Below are 21,193 nucleotides of genomic sequence, written 5' to 3'. Positions count from 1 at the left end.
TGTTAAAATTTAGTAGTTAGAGTGTAAGATAAATCCAGGTTTCCTATTAAATAAGAGCTTGCATTTTACTTAATGAGCATTTATCAAAGTTAATTTCAACAAATTCACTGAATATTGTGGTCATTATGTTTTAGTAGAAGATATGTAACTTTTTCACATGCAACCAACTAAATTTTTTTAGCATTTGACACATCTAATGTTGAAATTGTATGCAATTTTGAGTGGGTAAGTAGAATGCTAAGTATTCTTTATAAATCGCTATTAGAAGCTCAACCCAGGAAGATAGCTTTTCTATTTCTCAGTATAAGTGTGTATCTCAAATAATTTACTCCTTTTCATCAAAAACAAGGTTGTTTTCCAATAATCAATGAGATTCAGACACAGTTTTCTTTTCAGTTAGGATTTAACTGAAGGCATTTGCATTTTCGCATAAGATAAATCTGTATTTTAACCTGGGTTCTACCACTTACTAGATATGATGTCAACTTTAATTTCTTCGTTTTAACAGTGCTAATTTTACTTACCCCACAGGAACTTGTGACACTTAAGTTAGGTAATGTCACTAGATGGAGAAGGCTCTTCCCGAATGTTTCCCTCTTACTTCCTTTTGGAGCTTTTTATTCAGAATTGTATCATGATAGAATGATCTTCCCGTTTACAAAACAAGCCTGTCAAATGTAGAACTCTGAAGTTTAAAATAGGATATTTGAGCCATGTTAGTTATTATGGGTGATCCACTTTGATGGCAGAAAGTAAAATGGTGTAATCTTTTTGTCTGCTGTCTCCATGGCATTGGTATAGAGGTGGTCTATTTTCTGCCCTGGGACCTTACATGAACACCATAATTCATACTAAGGATAGCATTTGTGTTGTAGCTGTTGTAGTGTCATCACATGAAAAAATTGCAGCTGCTTAATCTTACTTCTAAAGAAATACTTCAGTGGAAACTTTAAGGAAAAAAAGAGTACAGATATACATTATTTGTGTTATACTGACACCTTGAAATTGAAGAATATTGGAGTTTCAGTTTTATCTAGATTATGTAAAATGTTATGTAGCATAGAAAATAAGTTACAAAAATAGTTGCAAGTCTTCAAATTGGAACAATAGTTTAACTTAAATAGTCAGCTAAAAAAATTTAAAATTCTTAGCATGTAGCTTGACTAGTCTGGTTTTGGGAAGGAGCATTATTTTTATTTGGGCTTCTCAGGTGGCGCTAGTGGCAGAGAACCTGCCAGCCAATGCAGGAGACATGAGAGACGCAGGTCCAATCCCTGGGTTGGGAAGATCCACTGGAGGAGGAAATAGCAACCCACTCCAGTATTCTTGCCTGGAGAGTGCATCCCAAGGACAGAGGAGCCTGGCAGGCTACAGGCCATAGGGTTGCAAAGAGTTGGACACAACTGAAGCAACTTAGCGTGCATTATTTTGTTACTGTTCTTGAGGTTTTGGAGTTAATGTTTCCATCACTAGTGAGTTGACTTCTCTGACTTATTTTCTACACTTTGTTCCAAGTTGGTCATGAATGAAAGCAAGGAATTGGAGGGAAAAAATGAAGATAAACAAAGAACCTAAATCAGCTACAAATTGCATAATCACTTCAGGGTTGTGGTCAACCATTTTGGTCAAAAATCCAGAATACTGAATGTTTAGAATTTCATTCAGTTTCATTCTCTGTTACAGAAAAATAATGAAGACTGATATGTCTCCCTTTCCTAATAGTTTTATAATCATAAGAATGAAGAGCAACAATTTCTGGCAAAAAATAAGGACTTAGTTTTAGTTTTACCTTTTCTTACCATTATTAGAAAATGTAGCTAATAAATTTGGAAAAACCAGTAATAATTTCTTTGTTTTGTTTATCTCACAACACTTACTATACTTCCGTATTCTCAGAATGCTTTTAAATGTTCTCCTGTACTCAGCAAAGAATCCACCTGCAGTGAAAGAGACCTGGGTTGATCCCAGAGTCAGGAAGATTCCCTGGAGAAAGGAATAGCTACCCATTCCAGTATTCTTGCCTGGAGAATCCCATGGACAGAGTAGCCAGGTTGGCTACAGTCCATGTGATCGCAAAGCGTTGGACACGACTGAGTGACTAAGCACAGCACAGCACTCACTCTTTGAAAATAGTGTTTAGAAATATGTCAAAAGTCCAAGATTAAGAACAGTTGTTGACTTTGTCATGAAGCTTAATTGTATCTAGTTTTTAAAATATAATTCTTAGTAATACTCTGAAACTTGGTACAAAGTCTCTGTGATTATCTTAGTTCACATGCAATCTTGTTTAGTGTATCAGTAAGTTCTTTTCTAGCAAAGGAGAGTGGTTTTTAAGTTAGAATCACTCAAATATTTTATTGTCTTACTGATTCCTGGAGATTTTGTTCTTTAAGAAGGGCTCCAAATATTTTAGGAAACAAAATAGCATGATTCCTTAATGAAAATTTTAGAAGGTGTTGATATAGTTTATTTTTCTGTCATTTCTGCTTAAACTGATAGTTAAGTTAGGGCTTTTACAGAGACATTATGTCAGTTTGTTTATTGAAATGTTCCTTGGTCATTTTTTAGGAAAAGATATTTATTTTGTAAAATAGAATTTGCATATTTATAATATATGAACTTTATTTACATATGTATTATTTGGGAAGTTACTCTAATGGAAAAAATAAAGAGAAGTCTATTTGATATTTAATCTTAATCATATGTAATTTATAAAATGAATATCTCTTCTGAGTACTTTTGCTTTTAAGAAAATAATCAGATATAATTTTTAATATATTATTTTGTGTTTCAATTTTACATTGTATTTTCATTTAATTTTAATGATTTTCTTTTCTTGTACTTTTTTTGGTCTGTTGTCTGTTTTGTCTAATGCATGTCCAGGGTTCTAAGGTTAGTATTACTTTAGTAATTTTTCAGGTTTTCAGTTTTTTAAATTTTATTTTTGCTTATTTATGAAGTTTTTGACTTGGTTATATTTTGAGTTTCCATACCATCTTTAACATTAGGCATATTTTTGGTATATTTGAAAGATTCACTGGAGGGTTATTTTCTCAATGCACTGATGAATTACTGTTTTATTATTCACACTAATCTTCAGACTAAACTGTCATAATATAATGAAAACAATAATATTTCAGTCATATGTACCTCCAGATTTTAACAGGTGCCACTGAAAGAAAATTGGATAGAATATATATTAAGATTTAATAATAATCATATGTGGATGTTCTTTATTTTTAGACCTATATTATGATGTTTATATAACATTTCATCATATTTATAAACTGCTTTTAATTAGAATTAATGGGAACTTCCTTTTAGGTTATTAGTTGTGTTAAGAATACTTATTATTTTAAAATTTTATTTTATTTTGTTTATTCAAAAATAGCAGTTTGGCAAATTTCATGGATGATTAATAATGCTGTTTATAATGTCTCTATATAATTTATTAATTTAAAATTGAATATTTTGATGTTTGCACTTTATAGACCCCAAAAGACTTCAAAATAAAATCATTAATTAATAAAATGAGTTAGATTTCCTTAATTTTCCTAATTCAAAATGATGAATTTCTTTAAGAATCCATGTATAGATACCCTAAAATTCTAATATTGTGAAAGTTTTCAGAATGCTTAATAGGCCTAAGCAATGGCCAGATCTTCCATTCCATTGTAAAACACTTATGTTCATAACTGAGATTTTAAAAGGAAGTTTTATATGAATTTTCATTTTTTGCCTTAATTCTATTATAACAAATTTTTAATTCATGCTATGAAATGATGCTGTATATCAGTGAAGTGCTAGCAAATAACGAATCTTTATTTTTAAAAACATCCTAGTAATGAAATTAATTTCTTTAGGCCATAGAAGCTGAATTGGCATAATGTTATAAATCAACAGTTGAAAAAAAATTGTCTATTTCCAAGCTCCTCTTAGAGGGAATGTTTTAACAATATTTTGATGTTAAATGGAAGGGATAAAGGTTGTTCCTTTTTATACTCCACTTATAATCATTTAGTTATATAAGTGCTTGCTCTAGTCAGCTATCATTTGTCTTACCCATGTTTTAAACAAGAAGTGTTGAAGAGGTTGTTTTTTAATGTGTTTCCTGCTGACATTTCCCTGTTAATGTGAGTGGGTATATGTCTATGTAGAATAATGGGTGTGAATTATGTCAAATGGAGCATTAAATGGAGCAGATACCTATGATACATGTTTACTTTGTAGTTGAATTTATCATTTGGTGAAAAAGTAAAGTTAATCAGTATGACTAGCTTGCCCATTTTCAGATGATTTAAACAGTAGTATTTTTTTATTTATAAAGTATTCCTTACTTTTCTCTGTTTTTGAGGCACTGAGAAAATGAGGCCTAGTCATAATGAACCAGGAGAAGGCAACGGCAACCCACTCCGCTACTCTTGCCTGGAAAATCCCATGGATGTAGAAGCCTAGTAGGCTGCAGTCCATCGGGTCACTAATAGTCGGACACGACTGAGTGGCTTCACTTTCACTTTTCATTTTCATGCATTGGAGAAGGAAATGGCAACCCACTCCAGTGTTCTTGCCTGGAGAATCCCAGGGACAGGGGAGCCGGGTGGGCTGCCATCTCTGGAGTCACACAGAGTCGGACACAACTAAAGCGACTTAGCAGCAGCAGCAGCAGCAGCATAATGAACCAAAATAATTAAAATCTTATATAACATACAGTGAAAAATAAAAGAAGAAATGTTGCTATTGCTTAAAAGATGCAAAGTTATATATCTTACAAAACAGAATACTTTGTACCGTTTCCTTTCAAAGCAGAAAATTATATTTTAGCATAGACAGTATTTTAGTGAAAGTACAGCTTTGCCAGTCTAAAATGCCACTGATTATTCTTATTGCTAGTGTCACTGGTTAATAGTGGTAGAGGAATTAATGATCTTGAGTATTTTTACCGTAGATTTTTGTTACTCATACAAGGTACCTCGTGGTTTCTTACTCATTTATTCTGAAATGGATAAGAAATTGTCGTATATTCTAATTGGACAGTTGACAGTTGTCTCCCTTTGATATCAAAGGAAAGTGCCATATACCTTTCCTATTATCATACATTCATAAGAAAGAAAAATTAACATATTTTTATAAATAAGAATGAGGATTTTAGGAAAGAAATATGAGTTGCATGTCTTTGTTAACAAATTTAAAATAGAACAAAACTAGTATAAATATTTACATTGATTATTTCTAAGTGTCTTTATGAAATCTTAAGTTTGGAATGTGGTTTTTACAAGTAATGATATTTAAATCTAACATTGATTTTAAAAATCAATTTTTTCTTTATTTGAAGATAATTCATAGCTAAGCTAATAAGCTTGATAATCAGCTCTTATACTATATGGAATTACTTTATGATTTATAGCTTATTTTGTTTACAAAATATACTAAATATACTAAACTGCTGTTAAGCTGCAGTATGTATGTGCATGTATTATATTTCCAAATTTTAAACAAGTTGTAAATCTACTTTCTTAAAGACGGAATTGGAAAATATTGAAGTGACACAAGGCATGTCAGCTGAAACAGCAGTAACTTTCCTCAGCCGATTGATGGCTATGGTTGATGTACTTGTGTTTGCCAGCTCTCTAAATTTTAGTGAGATTGAAGCTGAAAAAAACATGTCTTCTGGAGGTTTAATGCGACAGTGCCTAAGGCTAGGTAAGTCTGTTAAGAATCATGGTGCATGTTATATAATTACCTACAGATTATTTTTTTATATTCTGTGATACATAAAGTATCAGTGATACAATTTGATTATGTAATGTAGAATTACTAAATTAAAAATAAAGTATCATCACATGGGAGATTTCATGGGATAAATCTTTAATGGATTCTAATTTGAAGCTGAAGTTCTAACACTTTGGCCACCTGATGCGAAGAGCTGACTCATTGGAAAAGACCATGATGCTGGGAAAGATTGAAGACAAAAGGAGAAGGGGACAGCATAGGATTGAGATGGTTAGATAGTATCCTGACTTAATGAACTGTGAATTTGAGCACACTGGGAGAGAGTGAAGGACAGGTGTGCTGCAGTCTATGGGGTTGCAGAGTCGGACACAACTTAGAGACTGAACAACAACGAAATTTGAAATAAAGTCAAATATATTTTGAGCTCTTTCAAAATCAGTAGGACAATAGCATTTTTCGTTGAAGTGATTTTAATGTAAATCCATTTATGAATTCTTTTCTTTTTCTGTACATGAAAACACAGGCCGATTATCCTGGGCCCACAAATACATCAGAAAACCCATAGCATAGTTTTATAAACAATGCTAAAGAATAAAATTGACTATGCCAGTCTCACTGTTTTTCAGAATGAACATTTAATACTAGTAGATATTACTATAGCTATGATTTTTTTGTTGCTATCTTGTGCTACAAATAAAATTTAGCCCTGAAAACTCTTAGTAAATTTGACCAATTCCTTAGGCAGTATTCATTCTTACATCTTTTACCTTTTATAAAGGCAAAATTTAATTTTACTGTTTAGTCATACAGGGGACCAGACAACTACTGTTTTCAGACAAAAATGGCTACTGTTTTCATACTTGCCTTAGAGTGCGAACAGGGAGGATATGAGAAAGTAATAAGGCATTTGATAGGATGTTCTTGACATGTATTCTTTTCACCAATTATTTAAAAGGTTATGTAAAAATCTTCATATGTATAGTTTCAGGGTACAAGTTTCTAATCCAAGAAAGAAATAAGAGCTTGATTTAAGAATGGTGGAATAAATCTACTTTTTACTGCCATTTTGTATTTCCTGCGATGAATCATTTCACATTCTATTAGGGAGAGATTGACCACATGGATAACTTCAGCCAAGAGGTGTAGGATTATTTACTGTGGGCCATAAGGACATTTCCATTGGTATTTAATAATAGCTGACAGATTGAGCTTTGTAAGAAAGAGAAATATTTTTTAATGCCTGAATATCTTAAAAACAGCATTTATTTGGTTATTTAGAACTTTTATTTCTGAATATATTCCTAAGTTTTACAGCTGATCTCATTTTTTAAATGGTAATTTTTAGCAGATTTGGTTTTCATCATTCACAGGGAAGTTTTATAAGTGAGTAATAATGAGGTAAACAATTATGTATCAATATGTACTGTTTACTCTTCTAAGCACTTTGCATATATCGATCCAGCTAATCCTCAGGGTAGTCCTCTAAGGAAGTCACTGTGTTTGTACTCATTTTACACATGAGGAGACTGAGGCACAGGTAGTTGAAGCAGCTGGCCCAAGATCACACAGCTCATAAGTGGCAAAGCCAGATTCAAGTTTATGGGGACTGATTCCAAAATCTGTACTATTTATTACTATGCTTTGCTGCTTCTTGTAATAATTAAGTAAATAGAAAGCAAGTACGTAATTATTGAATGTTTGTTGATGAAGGTGACTTTGCCACCATGAAAACAAGTTGATATTGGGACTTGTGAGATGCGGCTGTACAGACGTACCTCGTTATTATTTCCTAAAATGGGGAGCCGTGCTCTGTATAGTCAAAAGATAGTCAAATTATGGGCAGATAATTATTATTTTAAAAAATCATCAAATATGAATACATTTTTAATTAATTTTAATCCAAAATTTAAGAATTTTGAAGGATGGAAGGGGATAGAATAAGGAAGGATATATTGGGAGCCTCAAATATCCTAGTAGTGTTGTTTCTTGCATTGGTTGATAGTTCATGGTAATTTGTTTTCACTTTTTTAATTACATGAATTTTTTTGTGTGCTTTTCATTACTGTATTTTCTAATTAAAAATAGTTATTGATCTGGTTGATTTTATGAACAATAGCGGGATGGTGAAAGTTGAAAGAAAGAACCAAGCAACTTTTAAAAATAACATCAGAGTCAACAATTTATATTAATAATATGCTTTCATTCTTTAAAATAGTTTGCTGTGTTGCTGTGAGAAACTGTTTAGAATGTCGGCAGAGACAGAGAGACAGAGGGAACAAATCTTCCCTTGGAAGCAGTAAACCTCAAGAAGCTCCCCAAGGTGTGACTGCCACAGCAGCTTCCAAGGTAATTAAACATTTTCTAAGTTAAATATAACTTGCCTTTTTTTTTTTAAGTTTGTGAGCACAAAGTGACAAGGAGTCTCCAGTGCTGGCTTCTTTTCTTCCAAATTGTTAGGCTTCCCTGGTGGCTCAGATGCTAAAGAATTGGCCTGCAATGCATAGACATGGGTTCAGTCTCTGGATCAGAAAGATCCCTTGGAGAAGGGAATGAATGACTATCCATTCCAGTATTCTTGCATGGAGAATTCCATGGATAGAGGAGCCTGATGGGCTCCAGTCCATTGAGTCGCAAAGAGTCGGACACAACTGAGCGACTAACACTTTCATTTTTCAAAGGAAGATTCTAGTAATTTCTAATTCATATGATTCTTATAAAGATTATATCAGTTCATAGCTGAAAAGTTCTTAACTATTACTAACTTCAATAGTTAAATTTTCACCAAGTTCTGTGTATGAATAATGTACTTTTTAAATGGTTATGCTTTGGGGGATAGAATTCCCATGGCATTCAACAAAAATTGTTGAATACCCATGAAATGAGCATGTATGGTATACAGTGTTTCAGAATGCAGCAGTGATTGTCATTCTAAATTAGCTCTATTTAACATATGTTCATAGTTACATATGACCATTTGCATCACTTCCAAAGTTTCAGTAGCGATTTTTAGTTCCTGTATGTTTTTGTTGCTTACTTCAGCTACAGCTTGGAATCTCTTACCCTTGCTTTTACTCTTTTATTTATGTATTACTGTTTTATTTCAGTCACACTGTAGACTTCATACAGTTCATCAGAAGAATTTTTTTAACTTTTTAACTTTTACATGGCTTTGTTTTTCTTCAAGTTCCCATCCTTATTTTTCACCCCAGTAAATATGTTCCACTTTTGGCATTAGCTTAAGTTCAACTTTGAGTAAAATGTTTTCTAATACCTTCACTGCCAGCTCAGTCTAGAGGAGGTTCCTTTGTTTGATATTTCTGTAAAACTCAGTATGTCTCTTTACCACTCATGGTGCTTGTAGTTAGATGTTTGACACTGACCAGTGAAGTTTCAATAAGTGAAGGAATGAAGTAAGAGTTTAATTCATTAAAAAAAATTCTATTGCTTCAAACTTTTGCAGTTTTCAGTCAGAACAACCACACATTTAGCTTATCTGTTTTATAGCCTCTTACTTTTTCACTACTGTTAGGGACACATTCCTAGAATAATTAAACCATATATTATTTTACTGTTGACGAGTCTCCACAAAGCCCTCCGTTGCTTAGAAAATTAAATGTAAACACATTAGCAGTGTTGCTTCTAGTTATTTGTGTAGGCACAGGAGACTGTACGTTACTTGAGAGTGTGTTCATGCCTGTTACATCTATTCAGTTGCAGATTGTGTATAGCACTGTGAATACTTTATCAAAGAGCACAGACTCTAGAATCAAACAGTTCTGAGTTTGTATCTTGCCTCTACCACTTACTGGTTTTGTGAAATGAAACAAATTTCTTAGTCTCATGTTCCTCAGTTTTCCAGTCTTTAAAGTGGACATATATCTTAATTTATATGGTCTTTGTATGAGTTAAATAAAAAACAGTAATATGTTAAAGTTTTTAGTAATTTGAGAAATGAAGTGAGCATTTAACTAATGCTAATTCCTTTCCTCTCTCTAGGAGTTAACCAATCAATATATATGTCATGAAATAAGTAAGTTAGTATTTTTGAGTGCTTAGATCTTAAAGGTGACTGTAGCTAATTCAGTATATAATAGGGAGCTTTTCAGGCCTGTCAAACCAAGTATTAGGTTGGTGCAAAAGTAATTGTTCAGCAAATCAATGAGCTGCACCAAAAACTGCAATGCCTGCAGCCAGTGTTGGTCAACAAAAAGTACCCAGTTTTTCTCCACAACAACACCCGACTACACATTGCACAACCAACACTTCAAAAGTTAAATGGATTGAACTTCAAAGTTTTGCCTCAGCTGCCTTATTCACCTGAATTCTCACCAATCGAGTACCACTTCTTCAAGCCTCTTGACACCTTTTTGCAGGGAAAAACGGTTCCACAACCATCAAGAAGCAGAAAAGTTTTCCAAGAGTTCACTGAATCCTGAAGCATAGATTTTTATGCTACAGGAATAAGCAAAACTTATTTCTTGCTGGCAAAATGTGTTGATTGTAATGGTTCCTGTTTTGATTAATAAAGATGTGTTTCAGCCTAGTTATAATGATTTAAAATTCATGGTCTGGACCACAATTACTTGTATACCAACCTAATAGTACACTGATGATAGAATATGGACAGAAAAGCTCAATGAGCAGGAAATTCGTGATATTTGAGCTAATCTGTCCTTTTAGAAAGAACCTTAACAATGAAAATTAGATTATAAGTTATGGATATAGAACTACTAGAGGAAAAGCTGACTTGGTAAGAAAACATGTTTCAAAACAGAGAATCAGTGAACCAAGTTTGTGAGAGTTGTTTCCCCATTTTTATGCATTTTTAATGTGGCACTTGAGTAAGTAAACCATAGTTATAATTTCAACATGTTGTGAACCTGAGTGGACTTGCGTTAGCCACACATTTTCTTTGGGCCTCATTTTTTATATTTTCTAAAAAGGATGTATTAAATAAGATTTTCCTACAAAACACATGTCTCATTAGATTATGGACATAGAAGTACTTTGTAAACTGTAAAATAGTATGTAAATTAAAATATATGTAGTTTTTTCAGCTGTATTGTAAATAGTATATTATTTCTTTAATCATCCTTTGATAAAGATCATTAGCCTATTATTTAAATATTAAAGCTAAGCTCACCTAAGCTTATATAGCTGGTAAGTTTTGGAATTGTAATGGAAGTAAAGTAACTATCAACCTTCAAATACTGTACTCGTGTGCTGCAAGAGAATCAAATATTTTAATTTAAGAGTGGAATAGTATAGTTGAGGTTTATAGAAAATAGAAGGAGGCCTGTTTATTATTATTTAATAATAAAATAAATAAAATAATAAAAGTTACTTTTATATGCAGGAGTTGTATTTGATACTTGACATACATTATCTAATTTAATTCACACAATTCTTATGTTTTGTAAGTGGAAAAAGTACTTGACTGAGTTTCAGGGATCTTGGCAGTCTTACGAGTTTGCTATGTGACATGTTACCTAAAATTAGTGGATTTTTGTGTCTTCTGATATAAAAAGGATTTTAGTGGTAATGATCTTTAATGTCTTTCAGCTTTAATATTAAGGCCTGAGTAAAACATTTTTTGCTTACCTTTTCTGACTTTTTGTGGATCATGGAATGCTTTCACAGATGAAATTTCATATAATAATGTAACATAATAATCTCACATATTATGAAAACATGACAGATAAATGAACCTGATGACTTAAAGAGGCTTGTTAACTAGAGGTAGGGAATGTAAAGCTTAGAAAAAGTTAGTAACAAGCTTCAGGTCACACAGGAGAGATTTGAGCCCAGAGTAAGAGTTTAGTCTTTTTTTCTGCCACAGTCCTCCAGCCTTTATCTATAGCAGTAGCTATGCAGATGAAGAACAAGAACATTAGTAAGTGAAACCATGGTAAAAGTAGAAGAGAACAGAAGTGCCCACTTATAACATTATTGTCAATAAATATTGTTCAGTGATAAGAGGAGGTAAAGTGTGTGGCCAGCTTAATTACAAAATTGAAGGTATTATTAATAGAAATTAATATAAATTTCTGTATTACACTATTTTTTCACAATTCTCTCTCTTTTTTAAGACTCCTCTAGAGAATGTTCCAGGTAACCTTTCTCCAATTAAGGATCCCGATAGGCTTCTTCAGGATGTTGATATCAATCGCCTACGTGCAGTTGTCTTTCGGGATGTGGTGAGTTACGCCTGTTTGATTTCCCAGAAAAAAAAGAACACTTTTCACTGTAATTTGTGTAAAATAATTTCAATTTCATAGGAAACTTGCATTTTAAAACTCAGTGTCCTAGTGTCAGGGATTGTAGGTTTCTAATGCGCTTCTGCTTGTAAAATGATTGAGCTTAGCTTTCTCTGAAAGCTTACTCATGTTACTTTTTAATGATGTGAAAATTATAGTTAATTTGTATGTATACTAAGAATGGAGATAACTTCGAAGGTTATAGCTGATTTTATCTTGAATAACAATTCCTGTCTTTTAGTATTCCTTGCTCCATCTCTAGGTTCTGAATATTTTTTTATTATCAATGTTCCTTGTATTATTGGTAAAAGAGATTACTTCATAAAGATATTCTTGGGAATTACTTTTGGGGGCAACTACTTTTGAGAGAAGAATCTGCATTTAGAAATAGAGATACCAATGGGAATTTGAGTTAGAAAGATTGCTTTTTTTTAAAGCGTATTGAAAATATAGCTTAAAGATACAATTTCATAGACCCCTCCGATTATATGATCAATTATTCAAAGTAAGTAAAAATAAGATTGGCCCTTCCACAAACTGTGTAGAAGCATCCATAGCATTTCACAGCAGACTCAATGTTGGTAGTACTTCTTATTACAGTTGTTATTTATCAGCAATTTTGGATTCTATTTTTCTTTTTTTAATTGATGATTTATGAAACATAGACATTTATATTTTAAATTTGCATTTAATAATAACTTGGATAGAGTACTTTGTACTTGAGAAAGTGGTTAAAATATTTAATACATACTACATGGTAGAAATATATAATAGAAAAATTCACATTCTTTTTAATGTATAACAGTTCTTATAAATCACTAAGAAAATTGCAACCGTACCAACAGAAAAATAGGCAGTAGATATGATATATGAAAATAAGGTGATAAAGATATGATTTAAAAGTCAGTGTAACTAGCAGTCTAAGAAATGCAAATTAAACCAGAGTAAGATATTTTTACCAAAAAACTAAAAATTTAAAATAATAGTATCTGTCATTACAAAGGTATACTGAAAGTGCTCTATCATTTATCACTGGTAGGAGTAGAAATTGGATAAACTTTTTAAATAGCTTTTTACATTGTGTTAAAGCTCTTACAGATTTGATGCCTATGACCCATTGGTTCTACTCATCATGTGCTTATCAGAGCTGTCCTCAGGAAAATTGGCAACACCATAAATATCCAACACAGAGCATAATAAATCGCAGTATATTCACTTAGCAAAAAGTTATATAGCTATTAAAATCATATTTTTGAGGGAAACTTTGTGACATGTAAAATACTCATGATATATTGTAAGGGAAAGAAGCACTATACGAAAGTACTTAGACTACACAAATACTGCATTTTTGTGTGTCAAGTATACGTACATGCACATGTTCACCTTCATTTAAAAAAAGGCATCCAAATGCTGCCAGTTATTATCTCTAGGTAAACACTTTTTATTTTGTACTTTTTTAAATTTTCAGTTTTTTATAATGAATTTATATTGCTTTCATAATAAAAGTAAAGTAATTTTTAAAATGGGAGATAAAACACATTAATAGTGTAAAAATCTTGTTGTAAGGATCTGCATAATATGGACTTAGAAAAAAATACTTACTAATAGTTTAACCATTCAGAAATGGGAATTATTTATCCTGAAAAAAAAATGTATTGTGGAAGAATTTTTTTTTAAATGATAGATGATTTAAACACGGATCATGTTTTCATCTCCAAGAGATTCACTCAGACCTAACATAGAAGGAATTTATGTTGTGTGACATTGCCTTAAAATTGTTAGTAAGTTCTGTATCAGGTTATTATGGTGGATTGTATAATTTTTCTAGTATCTATGGATGTTAATGTAACTATTGTATATCAGATAACCCTACAATGGTTCTTATTAGCCTTCTTCCTGAAGGAAGGGAATGTTCAGGTGTTCCTTCCAAACATCATTGAGGTAACATAACTTTTGTTCATTCAATTTACACTGTGTATCAGACACATATATATTACCCTCAGCTTTCAGTAAAAGGTTAAGAGAAAGCTTAAGACTGAGAAGTATTAAGATCACACAGCTAGGATGAGGTAGAGTCAGAATCCCAAATTAGGCTATTCCAAAGCATTCTCTCTCTTTTACCACCATATTTCATAAACTCCAAGGAAAACTTTTTTTCTTTTAAATAATCTCCAAAATTTGAAAGTATTTTTTAATTGTTATATTTTAAAATCAGTTGTAGATATTATAAGATTTCTACTTGACCTTTGAACTGTTCAGGTCACTTTAGGTTGCCTTAAGTTCAGAAACATATGAGATTTTAAAATTTAGGTATATAAGGAAAAGTAATGTATTTAAAAGCTGTCTGTTACCCACAGAGTATGAAACACTAAATTCACAATATTTCAGGACAAATGTAATCTATTTGGGTCGTTTTCTCCATTACCTATACTAATTCTATTTCAGAGTATTAAGTCATCTGTAAATATTTCTTGTTTGCTTTTTTTTTCTGACAAATGGCACATAAATTTTGAGTCTTGTTCACATAGTGCTTAAATGAAGTAATGAATGTAAAGTGACTGTTTATGGAATTAATAGACGTTAATGCACGTTTGTTTTCCTTATTTCTGTTTTATCTATGGGCTGTGGTAATTACTTGCGGTTTTGGTTTGAAGCATCACTTTTACCTAACTTAGAAAAAAGGCCTAATAACCATCTATTTATGATTCCTTAAATATAGTCTAATCTGAAAATAGTTTTAGAGGTCATTTAACATTTTTATCCCTATAGGATAATTACCTAGGCTTTTTCGATAGAGCTTTCAATGTTATATGCAGTTCTGCTTCAAAGAAATGAATAACTATTATCTGTTTATGCTAACATGGTCAATCTTTTTCAGATCTTTTACCACTTCACTGCTATCCTCTGGAATAACTTCTTCATTTTGTCATTGAGCTTTTGAAATTTGGAGCCTCAAATAATGGCTCCCAATTCTGCACTGGAAAAATGAGGTTATTTTTCCAGTACAGAATAGTGGGGCTGTTATTTATTTTTATCTGTTCATGTGTCAAACATTGCATTAGCTTTTTCTGAAGCTGCCATATTGAACTTGTATAAAATTCATGCTTTATGCTCCCTGATTTTTGTATCTCCCTTATTTTACTCATATTTCCTGTTCAGGTAGTAATATGTTAGAATTGTATCTGTATTCCAATAGTAACTTTATTCTGTTACTATTTTTCAGTTATAGTATTTGAAACTCTTGACATTTTTAGCCAGACATTAAATTTTTCTTTTCAAATTGTGCTATCTGCATATCTTATAAATATGCATTCTCTGATGTTATAGATGTAATAGATGCTAGTGAAGAGGACAAATAATAAATTTTGTGGCATATTCAGCAAAATTTTAACATTCTCATTTTTTTAACTTACATTTCAACCTATAAATCAGATGGTATGTTTCTAGAGTTTTTTTTTTTTTAATATATACTTAGATAATGCTAACAGTATATGCTTACCAAGTTTCAGCAAAAGTTAAATGTCATATGTTTTCCTCCATAAAGAAAATAAGACAGGAATAGTTTCTTATACTCTGAGAGCTTATACTTAAAATTTTCTGAGTGTCAAAACTACCTTTTCATTTTATGCAGGATGATAGCAAGCAGGCACAGTTCTTAGCTCTAGCTGTTGTTTACTTCATTTCGGTTCTGATGGTTTCCAAGTATCGTGACATTTTAGAACCCCAGCGAGAGACTGCAAGAACTGGAAGCCAACCAGGTAGAAACATCAGACAAGAAATAAATTCACCAACAAGTACAGGTACTTAACATTTTTCTAATTATTTGAAATTTCATCATCATTTATCTCCTTTTTATTTAATTTTTACATCTAGATTTAGACTGGTTCTATTCATAATCATCTCAAGTATTTATAAGTAGGCAGTATATAAATGGCAATTTAATCTTGTTTAATTACACAAAAATGTAGAATGATATTTGTTGTATTCTCATTTTATCAGGGTTTTGGGTTAAGTTTTTCTGTTTATTAACATAAAACATCTATGCTACTACTTAATATACAAATAACTCATATATTTTAAATGTATTGTTTTTAACCTTTATAAACATATGAAAGTAGGAGGTCCTTATAGAGTAGTTCAAAACCAACAGTAAGCCAAACTATAAATCTTTGTAGCCAAGTTCAGTAGCATCTTTCTTTCTTTCTGTCTCCCTTTCTTTCTTTCAATATGTATAGTTATTTCAGTATCTAAATATTCAGCCAGAGATTTATAATAAACAAACATACATTCTGAATTTTATACCAAAGTTAAATCAACTAAAGTAAAAAATTTCTAGACAGCAGTGAACCGTTTTGGGTCATGTTGTCTTTCTCATCTATAGAAGATGCTTATTTTGTGGGAGTTCATGTATTATCAGCTTTGTTTACTCTGCTTGGAAATGATAAACACATTTTTTGGCAACTAATATTTTAATATCACAGGATGCCTTTAGTCTATTGCATTTCCTGCCAGGTGTTTACATCAGGGTTGTTTCTCTATTGTTTGCAGTGTTGCCTTAGCAGCCCAGTGATTATTTCAGGTACCACTAGATTAGTTTGTAATAGAAATTATCCTTCCTAAATAAATGCATATGATATATACATTAATTGAATATTTTAAAAAACGAGTAGAAATTAGTGGTCAAATCTCTGCATTTCGTTTTCCATAATCATGTCATATCTCATTTACTTTTTGTTTCTGTATGGAAATACAGATTATGTTTAACTTTAATTCTTTTTTGTTGCATGCTATATTTATTTTGAGTACATAAATGTGGTATTTATAGTATAATCTTACTTTTAACTTTTTACTTGACAAATTAAATGTTATCCTAACATTCCAGTTTCTTTCTTTTAACCATTTAAAACACAGAGACTCTATATGTTAATCAACTGTCTCTTCATTTTTAATGCATTCAGTCATGTATGTATAAAGCAAGCAATATTTTAGTGAACCTTCCAGTTCTGATTTTCTTGTGTGTTTGTATGTCTCTGTGTTTGTTGCTAAAATGACTCTACTTAACAAGTATGTTATTTCCTTTCTCTTAATACATAACTTCTTTCCTTCCTCCAGAGACACAGTCTTTATTGCTAGTACTGTTTGCATGTTGCAGTGATATAGAATTGTCTTGGATCTTCAGTGGACCATGTTGCAGGTTGTTACATGCTGGCTCAAATTTGATTCCATGATTTTCTCCACAGTTGTGGTCATACCATCTATCCCTCATCCAAGTTTGAACCATGGATTCCTTGCCAAGTTAATTCCTGAGCAGAGCTTTGCCCACTCATTTTACAAAGGTAATATTGACCTCATCTCCTGACCTGTTTGGGTATTCTTAAATTTCATCAATTGTTATACAATAACCATCCATTAATGTAGTTGTTTATAAACACCTCAGCATACGACTCAGGTTTCATGGAGATATAATACATTGTATTTGTACCTGGCTATGGTAAAGCGTCTGCTTGCAGTATAGGAGACCCAGGTTCGATCCCTGGGTCGGGAAGATTCCCCTGGAGAAGGAATTGGCAACCCACTCCAGTATTCTTGCCTGGAGAATCCCGTGGATGCAGGAGCCTGGTAGGCTACAGTCCATGGGGTTGCAAAGAATCAGACATGACTGAGTAACTTCACTTTCACTTATTGAGAGCAAAATATAGTTTTTATATTTGTATTCCATTATATTTCTTTAAGTATCATCTTCAAATTAAGGCTGCCTAATTATATGGATAATAAGATGCACGGTGGTGGCCATGCAGAAGAGATCACAGAAAAGTCCCACCTTGTTAGTGGGACCAAATTAGCTCTAAAATGAAGGCTGCTATAGAATGACAAGTAAAAAGATTTTAAACAAGCCTTGAAAGCATCACAGTGATCTATAATTATTTAACTTTCTGTCAGAACAAAATTCCAACCCTTTTCAAAGGAATACAAAAAATTCTCCAAGCAATGCAATTATTCAACATTAAGCATCAATAAAAATTGTTAAGTGTGCAAAGAAAAAAAATGTGATGCATAAGCTGGAAACAAAAAAATCAACGGAAGCAGATTCAGAAGGGATACATACATATTGCAGAGTTGTCAGATCAGGGCATTCAAACAGCTATTGTAAGTATGTCCAAGATGTTTTTCAATATGAAGGAAAAAATTAATACAGAGAAAAATGAAAGCATTTTTAAAGAACCAATTGAAAGTTTCAGAGATGAAAAATAAAACAGCCAGAATGATGCCTATGGTTAAGAGTAACATGAGATTATTCTGTGACGAGCAAAGGTGAGCCAAACTCTGCCCCCAACCCCTGATCCAGGATTTTCCTGTGTGCACACTCTACATAGTTCCTGGGACAGTGAATATGATGGATTTTATTCTTGTGACTAGGTTACGTAATATATGTTAGCACAGTTGCTTTTAAGAAAAGGTAATTATACAGATGGCTCAAGTAACCTAATCACACTAGCCCTGTAAAGGTGGAGAGTTTTCTCTGGCTTGTTTAGAACAGGATGTGAGAGCACCTCAGTGTGAAAGGGATATGACATAAAGAAAGTTCTTTGTTGCTGAGGTGGAAGTGACCATACAGCAAAGACCTGAGATTGCCTTGTAGAAGCTGAGAGTACCTCCTGGCTAACAGTCAGCAAGAAAGTGGGGGACTTAAGCCTACAAACATCAACATAATGAATTCTGCCAATAACAGGAGTAATTTTAGAGAAGGTACCTGAACTCCAGATGATCACCAGTGTCTTCGTCCATCAGCTAATGATATGGAAGACCAACTCATAGAACAAATAAAGCAGCAAAGTGTTTATTATAATTTGAATGCACTGATTTTTTAAAAATAAATCTACAAATTTGAACACAATGATAATATAAAGGAAAAAAATTCTTTTCAGCTTTTAGCGCTTACAAAAAGTATCTAACTCTGAGTTGTATAAACTAAGAAGGATTAGACTAGATTAGATTGGATTGTTGTCTGGAGTTTGTTTTGTGTAGAAGTCTGTTCTAAAAGGTTAACTGCAGTGACTGGAGTAAACTCTGGAGTAGCTAACCAGATTCAGAAGCCTGCATCAGAATATCTATGCACTGCTTTTTTTATCTAGAAAGGTTTGCTATGAAACAGTTTTAACTGAAATGCACAAAGGTCTTAAGGGTATTTTAAAATTTTGATTACTTTAAGGTTGATGTGGTGAATTTCCTCTTCTCTTTATTATGTGATAATATGGAAGGTGATCATAAATGACTATTACTGCATGCTGTCATGCAGTGGTTATTAAGAAGAAAAGTTCTATTGATGATGTTGGAAATGCAAAGTCAATTCATAGTATTTTTGCAAAATAAGAAAACAGTTTTATTCCAGTTGTAAATATGTAATAGGACTGGCTTCTTTGTCAGACATATAATATTTGTTAAATGAACTCAGTACTTCGAAGCAGGAGAGATTGCAGCATGTATCAGAATAGATTAAAGGGCAAAAATAAAAGTTATAATTTGGTAGTATGCAGTTTCTACATTTTCCATAGTTTAATAATAATTATTTTAATAACATTATTTTATATTTGATAGTTATTACCAGTAAAGTATCTCAATCTTTAAGAGTGATCTTAATTTTGCTCATCTTGAAAAGTTATCTCCTATCATTTTATGTTTTCAATAAAATGTCTTGTATTTTTCATTAAAAGAGGATTCATAATTAAGAAATTTATGAAAATGGAATCTTTAATTGAGCTATATTTATGCTTGGTTATAACTATATGATATAAATTATTGGAATTGAATGTTGATAAACATTGAGGATATATTTTGAAGATACAGTATTTCTAGCTTCGTTTTGTATAAAAGTTGTAAAGTAGATACATATTCTGAGCTCTCGGAATTCTCATTCTGTCAACATACCTCTATAAAATAGCTTTCTCTATTCTGCATGTTATTAAAACAAAACAAAAATAGGCAAGCTATATTTTATTCCCATGAGTACTAATATTTGCCATTTCTACTTAGATAAGTTCATAAGCAAAAACTTCATCACACTATAAACTTTAAGTACTTATATTCCCAATATTTGTTCAAAATGTTTATAGAGACATTTCTTTGGGTGAATCACTCTTTGCTTAAAACTTTTTATTTATTATGTGTACTGAAAAAGTTACAAGTATAATGACATTTGTCTAGATTGATCACCTATGCACACACTCTCAGTGAACAACATGGATAATTTTATATTTTTTCGCCATTGTTACCTTCATTCTGATTATATTTATCAAAATTTAAATTTATGTCTATGGAGTCAAATAATACAAGCTATGGTGCTTTATTTTCTGTTTTGAGAAGACTGATCTGGACTATTCTTCAGCTCCTTCACATTTCACTCCCTTTTTTCTCCTCATGATTAAGCCTTTCAAAAAATTATGAACTAGCTCTTTGGCCTCTGTCTTCTTCATCTTTGATAGTTCTTCAGTTCAAAGCCATAGCTTTGAATACAATACTTCTTTGAGTATTGTATAGTTTCTTCATTGGACTTGTCGCTAGTCTGTTACTGATGACAAAATCTTAAGTAACACTATTATATAAAATAATAAAATAATGTAATGAAATATAATTTATATTTAATATAATATATTCATATAATAAATATTTTCTAATAGAGCCAATGTCATGATTTTTCTTTCTAAAAATTTCTAATAAATTTCTATAGTTTTGTGAACAAAGTTAAAATGTCTTAATTGTGGCAAGAGTACTCTGGTTCTGACTTCCCTGGATTACTACAATCATCTCTTAAGTGATTTTTTCACCTCTTGTCTTTTTTTTTTTTCCATTTATTTTTATTAGTTGGAGGCTAATTACTTTACAATATTGTAGTGGTTTTTGCCATACATTGACATGAATCAGCCATGGATTTACATGTGTTCCCCATTCCGATCCCCCCTCCCGCCTCCCTCTCCATCCCATCCCTCTGGGTCTTCCCAGCGCACCAGCCCTGAGCGCTTATCTCATGCATCCAACCTGGGCTGGTGATCTGTTTCACCCTTGATAGTATACTTGTTTCAATGCTGTTCTCTCTGAACATCCCACCCTCGCCTTCTCCCACAGAGTCTAAACGTCTGTTCTGTACAGCTGTGTCTCTTTTCCTGTTTTGCATTATTAAGGGTTATTGTTAACATCTTTTTAAATTCCAT

General features: G+C 32.1%; 1 protein-coding gene across 1 annotated transcript in view; it reads left to right on the top strand.

Moving 5' to 3' along the window:
* The window catches only part of NBEA (neurobeachin), a 649,896-nt gene that overhangs the window by 208,616 nt on the left and 420,087 nt on the right, over positions 1 to 21,193 (top strand). The window contains exons 25-29 of the mRNA XM_061133617.1: positions 5,520 to 5,700; positions 7,946 to 8,076; positions 11,820 to 11,927; positions 15,619 to 15,787; positions 17,228 to 17,323. Of these exons, the coding sequence (XP_060989600.1) occupies positions 5,520 to 5,700; positions 7,946 to 8,076; positions 11,820 to 11,927; positions 15,619 to 15,787; positions 17,228 to 17,323 (685 nt within the window). The remainder of the gene's footprint in view (positions 1 to 5,519; positions 5,701 to 7,945; positions 8,077 to 11,819; positions 11,928 to 15,618; positions 15,788 to 17,227; positions 17,324 to 21,193) is intronic.

This window comes from Dama dama, chromosome 30 (assembly GCF_033118175.1).
Source record: "Dama dama isolate Ldn47 chromosome 30, ASM3311817v1, whole genome shotgun sequence".
Taxonomy (NCBI): Eukaryota; Metazoa; Chordata; class Mammalia; order Artiodactyla; family Cervidae; genus Dama; species Dama dama.
This window is presented reverse-complemented; position numbering and strand designations above follow the sequence as displayed.